Below are 18,620 nucleotides of genomic sequence, written 5' to 3' on the forward strand. Positions count from 1 at the left end.
AGCCAGGGAAACAGACAACCATTCTGTTTACTCGCAGCCTCAGTTGTATTTCGCTAATAATGTTAGTACACAGAGGATTGTACGTACGTTCTCCTCTGGCAAGTAATGCGTTGCATGTATTACGTACACCACTGTCTATTAGTTGCACTTGGAGTGCAGTTCTGAAAGTAACACTGAGACATTACTCTCACTTGTACATTTCTTTCACTTTGTTGTTTTCGGTCTCTAGTAGGGTGCAATCTAGCAGCAGCTCGTTTTGCTCTATCCAGTCGTTGAGTAAACAATTAAAAATTCATTAAAATATTTTTAAAATGTTTATTGTAACAGTCTCAGTCGCATTTAGTCACACTTGATAACCAATGTAGGCCAATTTAATTATAATTTTCAGGTCTAGAAATAAAATGTAATAAAACAAAGCAGTAATAAATAAAACTAGATAACATAGATCGAAGCATCTATAATTTAAAAATTTCTTTTAAAAGAACGCAGAAACAAGCTGTAAAATAAACAGAACAGCACTATAGCACATTTCCGATCACATTAAACAGTATTCAGGATTCTACTAAGCCCACGTTGCATCATCCAGATCCATATGTAATGGATGGTTAATAGGGGAGAGAGGAAGTTGGGAGGTGGAGAGCGAAGGCACTAATACTGTCCAGTGTGAAAAATACACTTGAAACATATTGTCAAAATTGATAATCGAACTCAAAACATTGGTCTAAAACACTAAGTAAGCACAATTTCAAAAGAGGAAGTCTGAGATGCGTTTCTCCGCTCATGTACCTCGGTCTCTGTCTGCCCGAAGCCACTCTCTCGCACGAGCTGCTGCTGGCTGCGCCGTCTGAGTTATTCTTCTTGAAGTATACATAATCATTACTTACAATAGCTTATTTGTGCCATGCAGAACACTTGAAAGCACTGCAGTTGTAATTCACAAAGGTCAACTATTTGTAAGTGCATTGTATGGCAAGGGTAACACTAACGAGGATGAGATTTCGCACTGAGGTCTGGAGCACAGACGGCAACAACACTACATCTCAAGCTGCGGCGGCTTCGGCAGACATGAACGACTAATAACATCGCGAGCCGGTTGTTGAAATTAATGTTCTGCAAGTCGTGGCTTGATGCGTAGACGACTATTAGTCTCCACTGAGATCTAGCTTGCAGCACAGATACGGAGTGGTGAGAGCGGCGCGGTGTGCACTCGTAACTTTGTTAGCTCGCTTTGAAAGAAACAGGTGACTGCGCAAACCTGCACGCTACCAACTGACTAGCGCCGACAGCGACAGCGCCGCTATCCACCTCCGGACCGTGGAGGGTCCGTTGTAACTGCATCCGTTTGGCACCTACTGTGAGGGCGGGTAGGAGGAGGGAGGAGTGGGGGAGGGGGGTGAGGGAAGCCTCATGAAGTACCAACATTCAAACGAGAAACAGCTGGCTCTCGTTAGCCGCCAATTGTTGGAACTTAATGAATTAAAGACTAATTTCATCGAAGTGAGACATTAGCTCCAGTGACTGCTGAATCTGGTGGTGTTCTGGCAGTTAGCTCAATTCAACAAGGTTAAGTATGTAAAATTCGGCCTTATAGTGCCACAGATTTCCAACTAATTAACACCCTAAAATTTAAATTAGGTCATTGTATTTTCTTTCATTCTGTTTAATCAAACGACTCTAATTTCAGTTGGGGAACATATAAGATTTTTAATGGGAAATTCTCGATTTGCAGGTCAAATTCTTCGAGCACTTTATAAAAGCAATACCGGTGTGCAGCAGTAGTTTAGTGCAATTGTTAAGAAAATTCTATATTTTGGGATGTCACTCGGTTTTTGTTTGGCATAATTCAAATTCGATTTATCAATGACAATTAGCTGCGCTTTGAAAAGTTGTAATAGAATCTCTTAAATAATCAGTACTTCTGACTATGAAAATGTACTTATACGTGGAGACAGGCGCAAACCATCTGACAGCTCGTCTTCAGACGAATTTAGACCCCTGGTACTAATGTGCAGAAGTTTCAAACGTCATACAGCCTCTTGCCTGTTCCTTGTTAGGCATCACTTTTGTTCTGTTAACTACACACATCAAAAAAAGTTTTGCATCACCTCGGTTCTGAGAGCTCCGAAACCTTTACAGAAAATTGGAACAGAGATCAACATAAACATTATTTCCGCCCCACTTTATTGGAATACTACCCACGAGTTCATCAAAGCACTGTTGGTCCAGATTGTCCCACTCCTCCAAGGCGTTCGGCGTAGATCCCTCTGAGTGATTGGTGGGTCACGTCGTCCATAAACAACCCTTTTCAATCTACCCCAGGCAAGTTCGATAGGGTTCATGTCTTGAGTACATGCTGGCCACTCTACTCGAGCGATGTCGTTATCCTGAAGGAAGTCATTCACCAGATGTGCACGATGGGGCCACGAACTGTCGTCCGTGAAGACGAATGCCTCACCAATATGCTGACGATATGGTTGCACTATCGGTAGGAGGATGGCATTCACTTATCGTACAGCGCCTTCCATGACCAGCAGCGGCGTACGCCGGCCCACATAACGCCACCCCAAAACAGCAAGGAACCTCCACCTTGCTGCACTCGCTGGCCAGTGTGTCTAAGGCGTTCAGCCTAGCCGGGTTGACCCAAAACATGTCTCCGATTATTGTCTGGTTGAAGACATATGCAACATTCATCGGTGAAGAGAATATGATTCCAATCCTGAGCGGTCCATTCGGCATGTTGTTGGGCCCATCTGTACAGCACTAAATGGTGTCGTGGCTGCAAAGACAGAGTTCGCCATGGACGTCTGGAGTGAAGTTGCGGATCATGCAGCCTATTGCGCACAGTTTGAGTCGTAACACGACATCCTGTGGCTGCACGAAAAGCATCATTCAACATAGTGGCGTTGCTTTCAGGGTTCCTGCGAGCCATAATCCGTAGGTAGCGGTCATCCACTGCAGTATTAGCCCTTGGGCGGCCTGAGCGAGGCATATCATCGGCAGTTCCTGTCTCTCTGTATCTCCATGTCCAAACAACACCGCTTTGGTTTACTCTGAGGCATCTGGACACTTCCCTTGTTGAGAGCCTTCTTGGCACAAAGTAACAATGCGGACGTGATCGAACCGCGGCATTCATCGTCTGGGCATGGTTGAACTACAGACAACACGAGCCGTATACCTCCTTCCTGGTGGAATGACTGGAACTGATAGGCAGTCCGACTCCCTCCGTCTTTTGCTGCTCATGCATGGTTGTTTACATCTTTGGGCGGGTTTAGTGACATCTCTGAACAGTCAAAGGGATTGTGTCTGTGATACAATATCCACAGTCAACGTCTGCCTGCAGGAATTCTGCGAACTGTGGTGATGCAAAACTTTTTATGATGTGTGTATAAGAGTTAACAGTTGGAACATCAAGTTAAAGGAATTTTTCCATGTGTGTTTCACAGAGTTTCATATTTAAAATCGTCAGTGTTAGGACACCGTGCTTCAAGCGTTTCCTAACACCTTCCCATTGTGAGTCACTTGAAGCACCTATCCAACAAGGTTCGTCATTCTCACGCCGTCAGCCCGCGTGAGCGTCACTCTTCGCCACCTGTTCTTAGTCAACGATGCCTGTGAACGCTTTGACTACACATCTGTACTGTGCACCTACTGCCGACCGCGTCCCGAGATAAGGAAATATAATAAATGGTGAACTGGTGCCGCCAGAGTGGCTGGTCATGCCACGCTGTGAGCTCACCTTTCAATTTTCTACATATGGCATTTCGTTGTTGGCGGAATTTAACGGAAAGAGGTATGGAACATGTATCGGTATTGGGAACGGTTAAGTGACGCGATGCAAGTGGTAGTAGGAACGTCTGTTGAGAAAGGCTGGGTTACAACCTTCATTTACAATGAAGAGACTACACTTGATAGTATGGGTAGTTCACAGGATTGAGTTTTAGGTTTGGGAAGAAAACGAGTAATCAATTACTTTACGGAAGGACAAGGAGTGAAGTCCATACGTTGAAGATGGAATATGGTGATTAGGACGTCACTGGATTCTCGAGGATGGGGGATGCAGTGATCTAATAGGATTAGGTTTTGCTCTTGATACATGACCACCGAAGTATTCCATTTCTTTGGAAAGACCGGGAATTTTTGTAGCCTGATCGAAGACGTGGATGCGGGTAGGTACGAAAAATTGGATACAGAAAATGAGACGAAATGCAAGACGTTCAATAATTTGCTGGGTGAGGTGTAATTTGGGTGTAGATTTGCAGGCAACATTTGCGTAGGCAAGGATAGGACAAAAGTTGATAGGAAGGAAGTTCAGGTGAAAAGATATCAGTGATAAGATTTGACGATGAAAATAATATCTTCGAGAAGTAGCAGAAATGACATTATCGACAAACTTAATATCAGAATAGCTGACGACGAAGTAAACGAACTTTGGAATCCTCTCTGAATGGAATGAGATTAAGCCTAATTCCTTGGGTTTAAAGACCGTAACTAGTAAGTGTAATTAACATTTAAAATAATAAGGTATCTAATTCTATTTTATTATTTAAGTTTCACAGATTCATAAAAAGAGGCACAAAATTTTAACGTTTCAACGTACAACTTCATAATTTAAAGAATTTAAATAAGTGTTTTACCCAATAATATTCACTTGTGTCAATCGTATAGCCGCGGCTGTAAACAAAATCACACAAAACGCACGGAGAAAAGATTACATTAGAAGCAGACAGCAAAAGGAAAATGTGGCATCCTTGGCCAAGAGACTTCTAACTATCAAACATCGGACTTAACGTGACGAAGAAATTTGTGAGGACATTTCTTTTGGACCATACCATTCAAACAAAGTGAACAGCGGGCCGGTTGGAAACCGGAAAATAAATGAATCGAAGCGTTTGAGATGTGGCACTGTAGAACCTTGTTGGAAATTAGATCGACTGATAAGATAAGGAATGAAGAGGTTCTCTGCAGAACCGGCGTAGAAAGGAACACAGACAAAAATAAGGGACAGGATGATAAGAAATGTGGTAAGACGTCGTGGAATAACTCCGATGGTGCTAGTGGGAACTACATAGGGTAAAAACTGTTGGGGAAGGCAGAGCTTGGAATACATGCAGCAAATAAGTCAGAAAATAGGGTGGAAGGTCTTCCCTGGGATGAAGCGGTTGGGACAAGACAGGAATTGGTGTGTTTCCTTTCGGAAGGTTATAAAGTGACAGTAACTAGGTAGATTTCGAAAGAGTGCTATCGCAAAGTATTTCAGGAAATTGGGAGTTTGTAGACCGCCATGCGGCTCACTTTCCATTGGGTCTGTATGTCGACGTCGCACACGTAACACAGCGGCCGCTCACCGTTTACCACGAGCTGCACGGTGTGTCGGCTGGAGGCTGCGGCGTTGGAGGCGTGGCACGAGTAGTTCCCGGCGTGCCTGGGCGCCAGGCTGCGGAAGCTCAGCGTGCTGGAGTAGTCGTCCACCGGCCTCTGGCTGACCTCCGCGTCCGCTGGGAGGGGCGCGCCGTCCTTGAGCCACCTGATCTCCATTGGCAGGTCGCCTTTACTGACGACACACGACAGGTGCGTCCGCATACCTTTCTGAAGGTCCGGCTTTGTCGCTATTGGGTCAATCTCAGGAGGTTCTGTAAGCAGTCAATGAAAAGCACGCATAAACCTTCACGATAACTGGCCTCTAGAGTCTTTTTATCGTGATCTTGTAACAAGTTTATCTACCGTACACGTTAGTTTATTACTGAATCTCGTTTCCATTCTTCTCACACTAAATTACTTGATTTAAAATCAGCGTCATCATTCTTACCCATCACCTGGATGTTGAGCTTGCTTCTAGCCGTGAGTCCATCAGGATTTGTTGCTACACATACGTAACCTCCCTCATCGAGGTGCTTCTGCATGTTTCTTATTATGAGTGTTCCATTTTGGAATACTTGTTGCCTGTGGTTTTTCGGTAGCGTGATACCTGAAAGCAGTTGTTAGGGCAGTGAGCTCCTGAATTATATTGTTCAGTATACAAGGAAAATTAAGTAAGCCAAATGGAATATTAGAAAGCCTAGTTTGTTATGTATCTACCTGTAAATTTGTTGACAAATAATTACTTTAGTACCCCGAAAGCCACAAATCCTGTAATGTACTTCGTAATTGCTGTATTTACTATTTTGTTTTCAAACTTCATTCAGTCTGTATACATCGCATCTTAGATAGGCTTTTTAAGCATATTACGTCGTACTTCTTGTAGAAATGTGTTATCGTCAAACAAAGTAAGAAGAAGTCTTGGGCTCAATAAAACTGTTGGCTTCTGCTGTTGTAATGAATTACTCTTACAAGAACGTATACCAGTCTCGTCTTGCACTACATAAAACAATTTAGAAATGTACTTTGGTGATTAGAATACTAAATCAATATCTGCGAATGGTTTTTAAATGTAGCCTTTACATCGTGGTTAATGAAACATGCCGTTGCAAATACATACGATACGTTGGAAACAGAATGCAGTTGTTGACGCACGTGAGCAGAAATATTTATTTTACAGATCGGATGTAGTACACTACTTCGTATTATTCTTGTTGTGTAGCAGAAATACACAACACAAGATAGAACATATCTGCATCACGTCGTGAGACAGCTGTGTGCAAATAATCTATTTTTACTTGTCATGCAAATGTCACCCAACGGGACTAAATTTAATTTCGATCCCTACCTGAAGAAATGTTTCTCTTCCTCGAACAGTTGGCAAAAAATTGACCCCGAACACATTAGATGTGCAGAGCCATAAGTACTACGGCGTACTTCGTGAGGGAATTACAGGCCTTCTACGCGGAACCGCTAAGGAACGTATGCTCAGTCCGCTCGCTTTCTATCGTACCGTCAGCCAGCTGTTGCTATGTAGTTCCTGCATGTTCACAGTCGGACCTGAGATGTTGAGAACCCCTGGACCCGCGGCCTCACCTTGATACGTACAGCGTGACAATTATTGAACTACATGAAATAAAATCATCATAACTTCTGAACAGTTTGCATTAGGAGGTTCAATCTGAACGGTTTGCCGCGGGGAGTGATGCGAATTAGTATGCGCATGCGCACGTGTCTTGTTGTTGTCTGCCAATTGCACGTACAGCGTGCCTGAGGGTATAGTGCTTGTGGAGGCCTACTATGGGATCCCAACCGCGGCTCAAAGGCCGAGTCCAAGCTGAAGACAGCCGGTCCAAGTGTGCTAAAAATCAAGAATTTGATTCGCAAGTTTGAGAGAAGGGGTAGTGTTCGCGATGTCAATGTTGGCAATGTCGGTCGTTCAAAAAGGGGTGAAAGCGGAAATCAATCAGACGGGCTGCACAACAGGTGAGAATCAACGGGAGACACTGCGACAAATTGTTGAAGATCTGCATCTCTTCCCATACAAAATTCAGTCACATCGGCCATTAAGCCCCAAGGCCATGGAAAAGCGCTTGTTTTTCGCCAACACTATTGTCTACAGAATTGACAAAAAGGACTTTTATATGAATATGGTTTGGTTTAGCGGCGAAGCCCACTTTCATTTGGACTGGTACATCAATTAGCAAAATTTGCGCACTTTGGCGACTGAGAATCGGCATCTCGCGATCGAGAAGTCCCTTCACCATCAACGGGTGACTGTGTGCAGTGTCGTCACGGAATAATCGGTGCGATATTCCTTGATGGCACGGTGACTGCCGAACTGTACATGAAGGTTTTGGAAGATGATTTCATCTCCATTATCCACAGTGACCCTGATTTCGACAACATGAGGTTCATGCAAGTCGGAGCTCGACCTTACTGAAGCAAGAGAGAGTTTGATGTCCCCGAGGAGCACTTTGGGGACTGCCTTCTGACTCTGGGGTACCCAGAGGCCACTGACATGGGCCGCGATTGGCCGCCATATTCTCCGGATCTGAACACGTGCGACTCCTTTGTGTGGGACTGTATTAAAGACAAGGTGTACAGCAATAGCCCCAAAACCATTGCTGAGCTCAAAACAGCCAATCAGGAGGTCATCGACAGTATCGATGTTCCGACACTTCAGCGAGTCACTCAGAATTTTGCTATTCGTCTGCGCCACATCATCGCTAATGATGGTAGGCATATCGAAAATGTCATAACCTAAATCCGAATATCTGTAGTGACGTTTACATGTTGAATAAAGTGTGTGCACGCCGTAGTTTGTAACTAATTTACGTTTTTTCATCTAATTCAGTAATTGTCACCCCGTACAATGCTGATGGCGGGCTCATGCGACTTGTGTCAAACACTAGCCACACAATCGCCTCTACAACTGCTTTGAATGATAGCGCAGCCCGCTCTGTGAGGTGCATACAGCCTCGCTTTCATTGGTAGAGCAAAATCATGGTAACGCTCTGGTCCAGGACACTATTGATCCATTCCCTCTTCCTGGAACAATAGTGGACACAGGAAGATCCTGAAGAAGACCCTAGCAGAAGGATCGACACGTCGATTATTTTAGAGGAAATATGTCGCGGTCTAACAACCCAGAAGATTTTAACTTTAGTGACAACGGCCACGAAAGTCCACAGACTTACAGAAAATATTGCCTCACAAGGAAAATGCTAAAAATTATCCCAGTCCATGAACTGGGCATACCTACTCTCGGACTAGATGATTAAAAAACGCATATGAACTCTTTCAGATGCTAATATGCAGTATATTAAATATAAAACAGTAAAACAGTATAACACGAATCTTGTCGATATTGTTTGATTGTGCTATAATTACAGCAACTTTGGTCGAATGACGTCACTTACATTAGCTTTCATCGATATACTTTGTGCCAGGGAGGCCTCTCAACAAGTGAAGTATCCAGGCGTGTCGGAGTGAAACAAACCGATGTTGCTCGGACATGGAGGAGATACAGAGAGACAGGAACTGTCGATGACATGCCTCGCTCACGTCGCCCAAGGCTACTACTGCTGCGCAGTACAGATGGGCCTAACAACATGCCTCACGGATTGCTCAGGATTGGCATCACGTTCTCACCGATGTGTGTCGCATATGCCTCCGACCAGACAATATCGTCGGAGACGTGTTTAGGGGCAACCAGGTCAGGCTGAGCGCCTCAGACACACTGCCCAGCGAGTGCACCATGTGGAAGTTCCATGCTGTTTTGGGATGGCATTATGTGGGCCGAAATACGCCGCTGATGGTCATGGAGGCGCTGTACGATAAGTGAATGCCATCCTCCTACCGATAGTCAACCATATCGGCAGCATGTTGGCGTGGCATTCGTGTACATGGACGGCAATTCGTGCCCCCATCCCGCACATCTGGTGAATGACTTCCTTCAGGATAACACAATCGCTTGAATAGAGTGGCCAGCACGTACTCCAGACATGAACCCTATCGAACATGCCTGGGATAGATTGAAAAGGGCTGTTTATGGACCACGTGGCCCACCAACAAATCTGAAGGATCTACGCCCAATCGCCGCTGAGGAGTGGGACAATATGGACCAACAGTACCTTGATGAACTTGTGGATAGCATGCCACGACGAAAACAGGCATGCATCAGTGTAAGAGGACTTGCTACTGGGTGTGGGGGTACAGGTGTGTACAGTAATCTGGACCATCACCTGTGAGGGTTTCATTCTATGGTGGTACAACATGCGATGTGTGTTTTTCATGAGCAATAAAAAGGGCGGAAATGAAGTTTATGTTGATCTCTATTCCAATTTTCAGTACAGGCTCCGTAACTCTCGGAACTACAGAATTACAGAACTTTTTTTGTGTATATTAACAGTTTTTATGGTTATATTGTGGGTTAGACACAGGCTAGGGAAGTAGCAGTTCGTTGCTTTAATTCTGGACACCAGCGTATTTAGTGCATCCTACAGGAAAGATTTGTGGGGAGAAATTTACATGTGGGCTGGTGCTAACCTTCCCTCTGCCAGCGTATCTCGCTGATGGGGAAGCCGGTGACGCGGCAGTGGAAGGCGGCGTCGGTGTGGGCGACGACCCTGCGGTCCGGCATGGGTGCGGCGTGCGGCGGGCCCAGCACGCGCAGGGGGGCGGCGTGGGAGGCGGCGCCGGCCGCGCTGCTGGCGACGCACTCGTAGACGCCGCCCTCGTGCGGCCGCGCCGCCCACAGCCGCAGCCGGCCCACCACTGAGGAGCGGCCCGCCTCCACGCTCACCTGCAACGCACGCGGTAGCACGGTGACAGTGTCACAGCTCGTGCCACAAGCGATCACCTCGCTGTAATCTCTCTTCAGTCCGTATCACTGCTAGCCTCCCTCTTATCAGAAATCTTGTGACAATTAAAATCAACAGTAAGGGAAGCCAGGCACGATAAAACTATTGCACCTGGCATACAAGGTGCGCACCTCTGTAGCTCAGTGGTCAGCGTATCTGGGTGCTATGAGTAGAATCCTGATTCTATTCTCGGTAGTGTCAAGGATTTGCCGTTAATGAGAGGACTGCAACAGGGTGCATTCAGCTTCGACAGGTGAACTGAAGAGCTGCTCTGTACTGAAGTAGTGACCCGAAGGTGAAGGAAGCCTACACGACTAGGAGAGCTGTGTGCTAACATGGGCTGTTGATAGAGTATCGATATATCGCCAATGCCGTAGTTTTTTTAAAAATATCGATATACAAGGTGATATTCCTCCGCGATATGTCGATATATATTTATCGAAATGGCTATATCGGGTGATGATATTTTTATTTAATGTTATATTTTTTTCCCAGTTTTCGATAAATATTTGAAAGGGATGAGCCAAAAGCAGCACTAATCGTAGTCAATAAGGCACTACGTGTCACAGTCCTGTCACATTTGTCAGATGGTCACTGTCAAGTCGTCGAGCTTCTGTGAGCTGCTGGACTTGTCTACATCGTAGATACGTACTTCCAATATGGAGGTAAGTTTGAAGGTTACCAAGATCACCTTACAGGAGTCATCACGGCGTTGCGGAGGCGCAAGATTATTGTAAAATCCGACATGAATGCTAAATCCCTCCTATGGTTCAGTGGCACTCGAGATGCAAATGGAGAGAGAGTCGAAGAGCTCATAATGGCTTTACAACTAGCTGTCGCAAATAGACCTGGGAATACCCCCACGTATAGGGTTGGAGGTGGAGCAGGAACCAAACTAGATGTAACTCTATCAACGCCCAGTGTCATTGGCAACATTAGGGATTGTAGAGTCCTCGATCAGGTCACAAAAAGTGACCATAACCAGACTGTGTTCACCTCAAGCGACGGGGAGTGCCTCATGGGGTGGGAGGTTTAATTTAACTTCAAGAAAACCGATTGGGAACGCATAGCTCGGGAGTGTGAAGTTCCTCCATTGTCAGAAGGTGACGAAAATGTTGATAGATATGCCGAGGAGCTTGTGCGATCAGTAGTTGGAGTGATGAACGCTTCTGTACCAACCAGGAGGAGAGCCGTTGCAGCCTCTCCATTCCCATGGTCTGCAGACCTTATAGGTATGCATCAGTCTGTAAGAAGGGGGAGGAGGTACTACCAGCGAAGTGTCGTCTGGAGTGAAAAGCAGTTCTGGTTACAAAGGTATCGTGATGCCAAGGAGTTGTTCCAGAAGGAACTAAAGGAAGTGAGAATTAAGAGTTGGGAAAAGTATGTGCTGCACCAGCTAGCCACTGACCCTTGGGGAGTCCCCTATCAGCTGAACAGAGAAAAAATGTGATCTCCCACGGTTCTGTCGACCATTAGCAATGGCGCCGGATCACAGGGTCCTGGCAGGAGACTACTGAGGTCCTCCTTCGGACTCTGATGAACTAGATGATGACGAGCATGAGGACACGGAAATCCAGCGTCAGATCCGCAGGGAGGATCTTCCTGAATACACTAACAACACCGTGATGTACCCCTTTTCTGCGGAACAGGTGGCGGCACATGAAAAATCCATAAAAAGGGGCGAAGGCTCCGAGGTCAGACGGCATTGCAGCGGAGGTGGTGCAGTTCCTCGCCCCTCAGCTAATTGAACCTCTTACTTGGCTTTAAAACGAGTGCCTGCGGGTTGGAAAATTTCCTAAAATTTGGAAAAAGGCAAATTTTGTCGTCATAAAGGAGGGAAAAGATAAAGATCCAATGGAAGCCAAGTCCTGTAAGCCAATACGTCCTCTAGATGTTCTGGGGAAAATATTTGAGAGGCTACTGGTTGACTGACTGGCGGCAGACAGGGTGTTGTGCAGGATGAGCGAGAGGCCGTTTGGCTTTTGGCCGGGACTATCGGCGTCTGACGCAATCGCCCTGGCGGCCGAGGTCTACAGCTCAGCCCCACATAAGTACATGGTTGGCATTATGGTGGGTATCAGTGGCGCCTTTGACAACCTGTCGTGGCCCTCGCTCTTCTCCAGCTTGCGACGGAAGGAGTGTCCATGGACCCTCTATGGCTGTCTGAGGAGCTATTGTGAGGAGAGGCAGGTCTGGTTATCATCGCCTAGCGAAAAAATAAGTAAAACAATCAACATAGGTTGTCCACGGGGCTCTGTCCTGGGGTCACCCTTTTGCAATATGAATGTGGAGCTCTTGCTGTAAAACAACAATTTAGTGACGACGTGCTAGAGGTGATAGCCCACACAGACGACTTCCTCATGCTGTTGGTGGCCGCAGCTGCGAGGACTTAGAGCCTAAAGTGGAATGGGCCATGACATCACTTGCTGAATGGTGCCACAAATCCAAAATGGAGATCAAACCAAATAAGTCGACATATTTGCTGCTTAGAAGTAGTTTAATTAGGAATCAAACTACGAGGATAGAGGGAACACTAGATCTTCGGCGCCGCGAGGCCTGATATCTAGGGGTAATTATTGGCGAAAAATGGAAATTTACAGCCCATATAAATACCGTAGCCCAACGATTTGTAGAAATTTTAAGCAATGTAACTAACACCATGCACAAAAGATGCCACTCGACTTAATCAGACTTAACCACAATAGCTTATTAACCTCTATAGTTGGATATGGGGCCGTAGTTTGGGCGCACAGGCTCGCGAGGGTGATCCGTTCCATGGCTGTGATGACGTTGCAGCGGAATATGGTGTTACGCTCTGTTGGACGTACTGAACAACGCTTGGGGTGGGGGGGGCTTTGGTATTGGGTAACCAAGGGAAAAGTTGAAAAGACTATGGAGATTATGGGGGTAGGGGTGGGAGACAAATCAGAAGAAGAGGAGAGGATTTATGGCAAGAGTCAAGGGAAAATGAGGAGACAGGATGGAGGGTTTTCCAACTGTTTTTTGACGTTAGAGAAAGATTACAGCTGGGATACTTGAAGCCGAGTAGGGGTCTACTGCACTTCCTTACAGGAGATGGACCATATCCGACATATTTATATCGTTTTGGTAAACGGGCTACATCAGCGCGTGACTGTGTCGCTGAAGGAGGCACTCCTGATCGCGTGATCTACGAATGCCCGACATACAACGATGTGGCCACCTAACTAAGTGACACTTTTCCCTTACTTAGACGCGACGATACCTTCCAGATACTTAAACACTTGGCAAACTAGGCATCACAAAAGAATCTGAGGGAGTTTGTAAGGGACCAGAATGGTCTCTGAATCAAAAGAATTGACCAAGACTGAGATGCACCTGCCCATTACCGCCGGGCGTGGAATGGCCGTTTGACGTTACGGTCGAGCTCCACCGCGCACCTGGATTACGGAGGTAGGTGTGTCACTAACACCGAACTGACAATAGCACTTACGTAGTAGTTATTATGTTCTAGTAGTTTTAGAATAGAATGTAGATATCAATTAGCAACCACTAACATATAGGGACACTAACATATAGGACATGCAATTTTGGCGCTACACGTACTAGGTCTCTGGCGTCTGCAGAAATTAAATAAAAGCAGGACAGTCCATATGAAGTGCTCCGGACAAATCCGGTATGTGACGAAACGGCAAAACGAACCTATCGGACACCTTCTCTTATGCCACCTACCTGCAGTTACCATTGTTAGCAAAGTGGTAATCGCCAAGGGTGAGCGAGCATCGTACTCCTTTCAGTTCTTGCTCTAAGGGGATAAGCAGGCTGCTAGCTCGTTGATGTGGAGAATATCTAATAATAAATCAATATCTAAATGTACAGCTCTGAAACCGGGAGTATATTTCCAATGTGCAGCCGATATTTTTATAGGCAGTTACGTCGATATTTTTTCGTCTCTATACCGATACAATTTTCGACATATTGAAGGCCGATTGTTACATTTCTTAAATATCGATATATCGGATTCCTTATGCTTTTAAAAATATCAACAATCCTAGTGCTAACGGCCCTCCATATCTTATCCAAATGGCGTCATTGGCAGAGAATGTCAAGCCGGTCGGTCGATCTCGATTCGGCCATCTGGGTCAAAACGCGGATCTTTGCTTTGCTTTTTGGTTTTTGTGAGATAGGTGAGACACCTTCAGACTTCCGGAAGAATGTGAGAATACCAATACCTAAAAAGGCAGCTGCTGATAAATGTGAACATCACCGAACTGTCAGTTTAATGAGTCATGGTAGCAAAACCCTGGCTCGAAGCATTCACAGAAAAATTGAAATACTGGCAGAAGACGACCTCGCTATCGGTTTGAGTTCCCGAGAAGTGTAGAAATAGGCGAGGCAGTACTTACCCTACCATTCATCTTAGGTTACAGAAAGGCAGCTTTCTAGATTTAGAGAAAGCTTTTCATAGTGTTGAGTCGACTGTTCATTGGAATTCTGTAGTGTAGTCGGAATGAAACACAAATTGTACAGAAAGAAGACTGCAGTCGCTTGACATGGAAAAGTTAGACAGGGTTGCAACCCATCCTTGATTTTATTCAACCTATATGTTGATCAGGTTGTGAAGCAAACCAATGGGTAATTTCGAATCGGTATTAAAATTCAGGGAGAATACATAAAAACTTTGAGATTTGCTGACGACTAGTAAGTCTCTCATAGACGTCAATGAACTTGGAAGAGCAGTTGAAGCGAACGGACAGGTTCTTCAAAAGAGACTACAAGAGAAACACTAACAAAAGTAAAACAAGGCTAACACTGCGTTGTCATATTACATCACTCGATTCTGTAGAAAAATTCTTTATTTTTCAGCAGAATTAGAATAATTTCAAACGAAATAGCTGGTTTCGGCTGGGATTGGCCACCCTCAGATAATAAAAGACATTCACATTGTGGTTTCCGCTATGGTGAGGTTGAACCCAGCATATGTTTCATCTGAAGATGACCGATCCCGGCGGAAACATTTCATTTTGTTGCAAATTATTGTAATTGTACTGACAATAAATTATTTTCAAAACAACCAGTCTGTGTGTGTCCAGTACGATTTGTTAATGTGGTTCTTTTCAAGATAATGGGGGAATTAGATTAGGAAATACGATATTTAAAGTAGTAGTTGTGTTCTGGTATTTCGTCCGCAAAATATCTGATGATGGCCGAAGTAGAGAGGATACAAACTGCGGTCTGTGACTAGCAAGAAAAACGCTTCTGAAGAAGAGAAGTTTTTCAACATCAGAATAAATTTAAATTTTAGGAAGTCTTTTCTAATGGAATTTGCCTGTAAGTCAAACATAGACATTTAAAAGTTCAGGCAAGAAAAAGTAATGAGGAGACACTGAACCGAAGAAATTTACGGACAGACATGCATAAAAGAAGATCGATTGACAGAACAGATTTTGATGCACCAAGGAATGGTGAATTTGTAATGGAGAGATGCTTGTATGTGTTTGGTGGCCATGAGAATACGGTACACTCATTCTGGTGCTCATCAAACCACGCACATACACTGCGATGTGTGTGACACACTGCATTGTCCTGATGGTAGATATCATCGTGCCGAGGAAAAACAAAGTGGGTGCATGGGTGGACATGGTACCCAAGGATAGATACATAGTTGTGTTTCTCTGCTGTGTCTCCCAGAATGTCGAGTTCACCAAGGGAAAGCCACAAAAACTTTTCCCAGACTATAACGCTCCCTTACCCGGCCTGGACCCTTACGATTGTTGCAGGATTTGTGCCTTCAGACGTTCCACGCCGTACACCTCAAAGGTTATCTGTCATCTGAAAAAGCCACTGCTTGCCACTCAATGGGCATCCAGTTGCGCTATCCAAGTGCAAATCCCAGTCTTGGTCGGCAATAAACAGCAGGCAGCGTGGGTTCGTGAATTAGGCGCCTAGTGCAGAGGCCCATATACAGCAAACGTTCGCTGAACGGTCGTTGAGAAGGGACTGTTCGTAGCCCCTTGTCTCATCTGGGCGGTCAGTAGGTCAATAGTTGGACGTCTATTCGCCCGTACACATCTAGGTATCCGTGGTTCACCACTGTCATCTATGGTTCGTGAAACACCACAGTTGTTGCCTCGACACTGGTTTTGGATAGAGGCATTCTGCCATTCATGGTGTACTTTAATGTCATGCGAACGGTTTACTGACTTAGCTGTTTCGGAAATGCTTCCAGTCTTTACCGAAACCCTACGATCACGCCCTTTTTGGATGTAAGGTAAATGGCTGCATATCCACATTACGACGACGACTGCACTGTTTTCCGCGTCTTCCCCCTCCCCCCCCCTCTCCGTCAGGCTTTGCATACAGTCCACTGATAACGCTACCATCTGCCCTCTGTGACTAGTGAGCCGTAGTAAAGTTTACTTACTGTTTTGAAGAACGCGCCGCAGTGTGTAGTGTAAACCAGTCGCCCTCCGTTTCTGGCGGTGGCGCCGCTGTGGCAATTGCAACTTTGATGTCTCCCTCTGGCGGGAAAGGGGAAACTTTGTCTGTTCACGTGCATTTAAGGGGCGCTATGAGCTCGGCAAAGGCCCCCCCCCCTCCCCAGGGCCCCCTTTTTTCCTCTACCCTCCTTTTCCCAGAGCGGATTTTCCTCCTTCCCCCCCCCCCCCCCACCCCTGAGACCCTGCACCCCATACTTGCCTCTTTCCTTCCCACATCCCTCCCTACCTGGCCCTCTTCAGCGCGCCCCCCGCTCATCTCCCACATCTCTTCCCCTCCCTCCCTTCTTCCAGTCTCCCTCATCTCCTTGTGCCTGGCAGATCCTCTGTTTTGATCATCGTCAGCGTGCCACATCAGTGTTGTGTTTAGTGCTGTTTCTCCTGTGCGTCAAGAGGTGTGATTTTCATTGTGTACTACCTTGAGGTTCGCCGTCAGTGTTTGTTATGTGCTACGCCATCTGTCGATACCTTTTATGCTCCAGTCGTACTGTGCCTTGTGTTCTTTTAATTGTCACAGTGTGTGGCTTTGTGTGTGCTACTTTTAAACAGTTTTAACAGTTTTTTATCTCCGTTTGACGATCACCCCGTTTTTTGTCTATTGCCTTCCATGATGTTCCCCCTTTTTTCATATCTATGTTCACCATATTCTCTCCTCTGTTATTTTTAAATGTCTTCCATTGTTTGTTCGATGTCTTTCGGCTGAAGAGCAGCGCATATGCTGCTGCCAGCCCGCCCTGATGGGGATTTGAAATACAATAAAGAAAAAAAAACTCGTCAAAGGGTCAGTCTGCTAGAGAGTCTGTCACTCTGAGTCGGAGCGAGTCTGGGGCAGTCTGTCAGTCTCGGCGAGTCGGTCAGTTGGTCAGCCGGGTCAGTGTGGGGCAGTCAGTGTCTGTCCGTCGTCCGGAGTGCTAGTGTGCGTTAGGCCGCCAGTCTGCTCGAGTTTGGTCAGGCAATGGACACTGGGGGTTGGATTGATAGGTTGGTCGGTCTCTTCCCGGGGTAGGGATGTCGGGTAGCCTGAGGGCATGTTTCCCGCGCAGGGGTGGGTCCGCGCGAGTGATCGCTTAGTCAATGTCGGTGTGCCGTCTGGAATGCCAGGATGTCTGTCGTTCGGATCGACCTTCAGGCCGGTTGGATTGATCGGTTGGTCGGTCGTGCACCGAGACACAAGATGCCTTGTTCGTCTTGAGCGTCGGCGCATGCGAGGTGGCCACGCGGCATCCAGTGGGCCGCGCCGTATAGCGAGCAGTAGTGGCTTCGCCGGCGACACCAGAGCAGCAGGGGCCAACCTACGACATCGGCCTGCCCGGTGCGGGCTGCGACGCCATGAGACGGGAGATCAGCGCTCCTTCCGGCGTCCGTTGTAGCGGCTGGCAGCGGTCGGTTCGGGAGAGACTTGGGGGTGCTGCGCCAGGTCTTCGCCAGCAATCGCAGTTTATTAGAAGTTAAGTGATTTGTGATATGTTGTTTCATTTACCTGTTAAATTCTACTTGTTTTCTTGGCCAGTCTCTTGTCCCGAGCTTGCTCGTCTGTCTCCCGTCCGCATTGGTTAGGCAGTTAGTGTCTGTCTGTCTGTCGGTCTGCCATACGTTAGTAGCTGCCTCTGTCATGCTTGTCGGATTCGGTGCTAAGGAATTTATAGAATTAAGGCAAAGGCCGAATTCGTGAAATATGTTTTTATCTTTCCTATCATCTTGCGAGGCGGTATATCTGTAATGTAGAGTATGTGGTACACTTTATGTAAGTCTGAATTTCATGGGTTTTATTTAAACATTTTTATAAAGTTGCCACCCTTCCACCGTAAGAGCCCTTTTAAAAAAAATTGCACTTTTGGTGGAAAATAAGTTCTTAGTGTGGTGTCACCACCAGACACCACACTTGCTAGGTGGTAGCCTTTAAATCGGCCGCGGTCCGTTAGTA

General features: G+C 46.1%; 1 protein-coding gene across 1 annotated transcript in view; it reads right to left on the reverse strand.

The window, feature by feature from the left end:
- LOC124776143 (Down syndrome cell adhesion molecule-like protein Dscam2) overlaps positions 1 to 18,620 on the reverse strand; it is a 186,616-nt gene that overhangs the window by 22,800 nt on the left and 145,196 nt on the right. The window contains exons 8-11 of the mRNA XM_047250979.1: positions 10,116 to 10,162; positions 9,907 to 10,064; positions 5,807 to 5,965; positions 5,346 to 5,630 (exon numbers count right to left, since the gene is read on the reverse strand). Coding sequence (XP_047106935.1) covers positions 5,346 to 5,630; positions 5,807 to 5,965; positions 9,907 to 10,064; positions 10,116 to 10,162 — 649 coding nt within the window. The remainder of the gene's footprint in view (positions 1 to 5,345; positions 5,631 to 5,806; positions 5,966 to 9,906; positions 10,065 to 10,115; positions 10,163 to 18,620) is intronic.

Source organism: Schistocerca piceifrons, chromosome 2 (genome assembly GCF_021461385.2).
Source record: "Schistocerca piceifrons isolate TAMUIC-IGC-003096 chromosome 2, iqSchPice1.1, whole genome shotgun sequence".
Lineage (NCBI taxonomy): Eukaryota > Metazoa > Arthropoda > Insecta > Orthoptera > Acrididae > Schistocerca > Schistocerca piceifrons.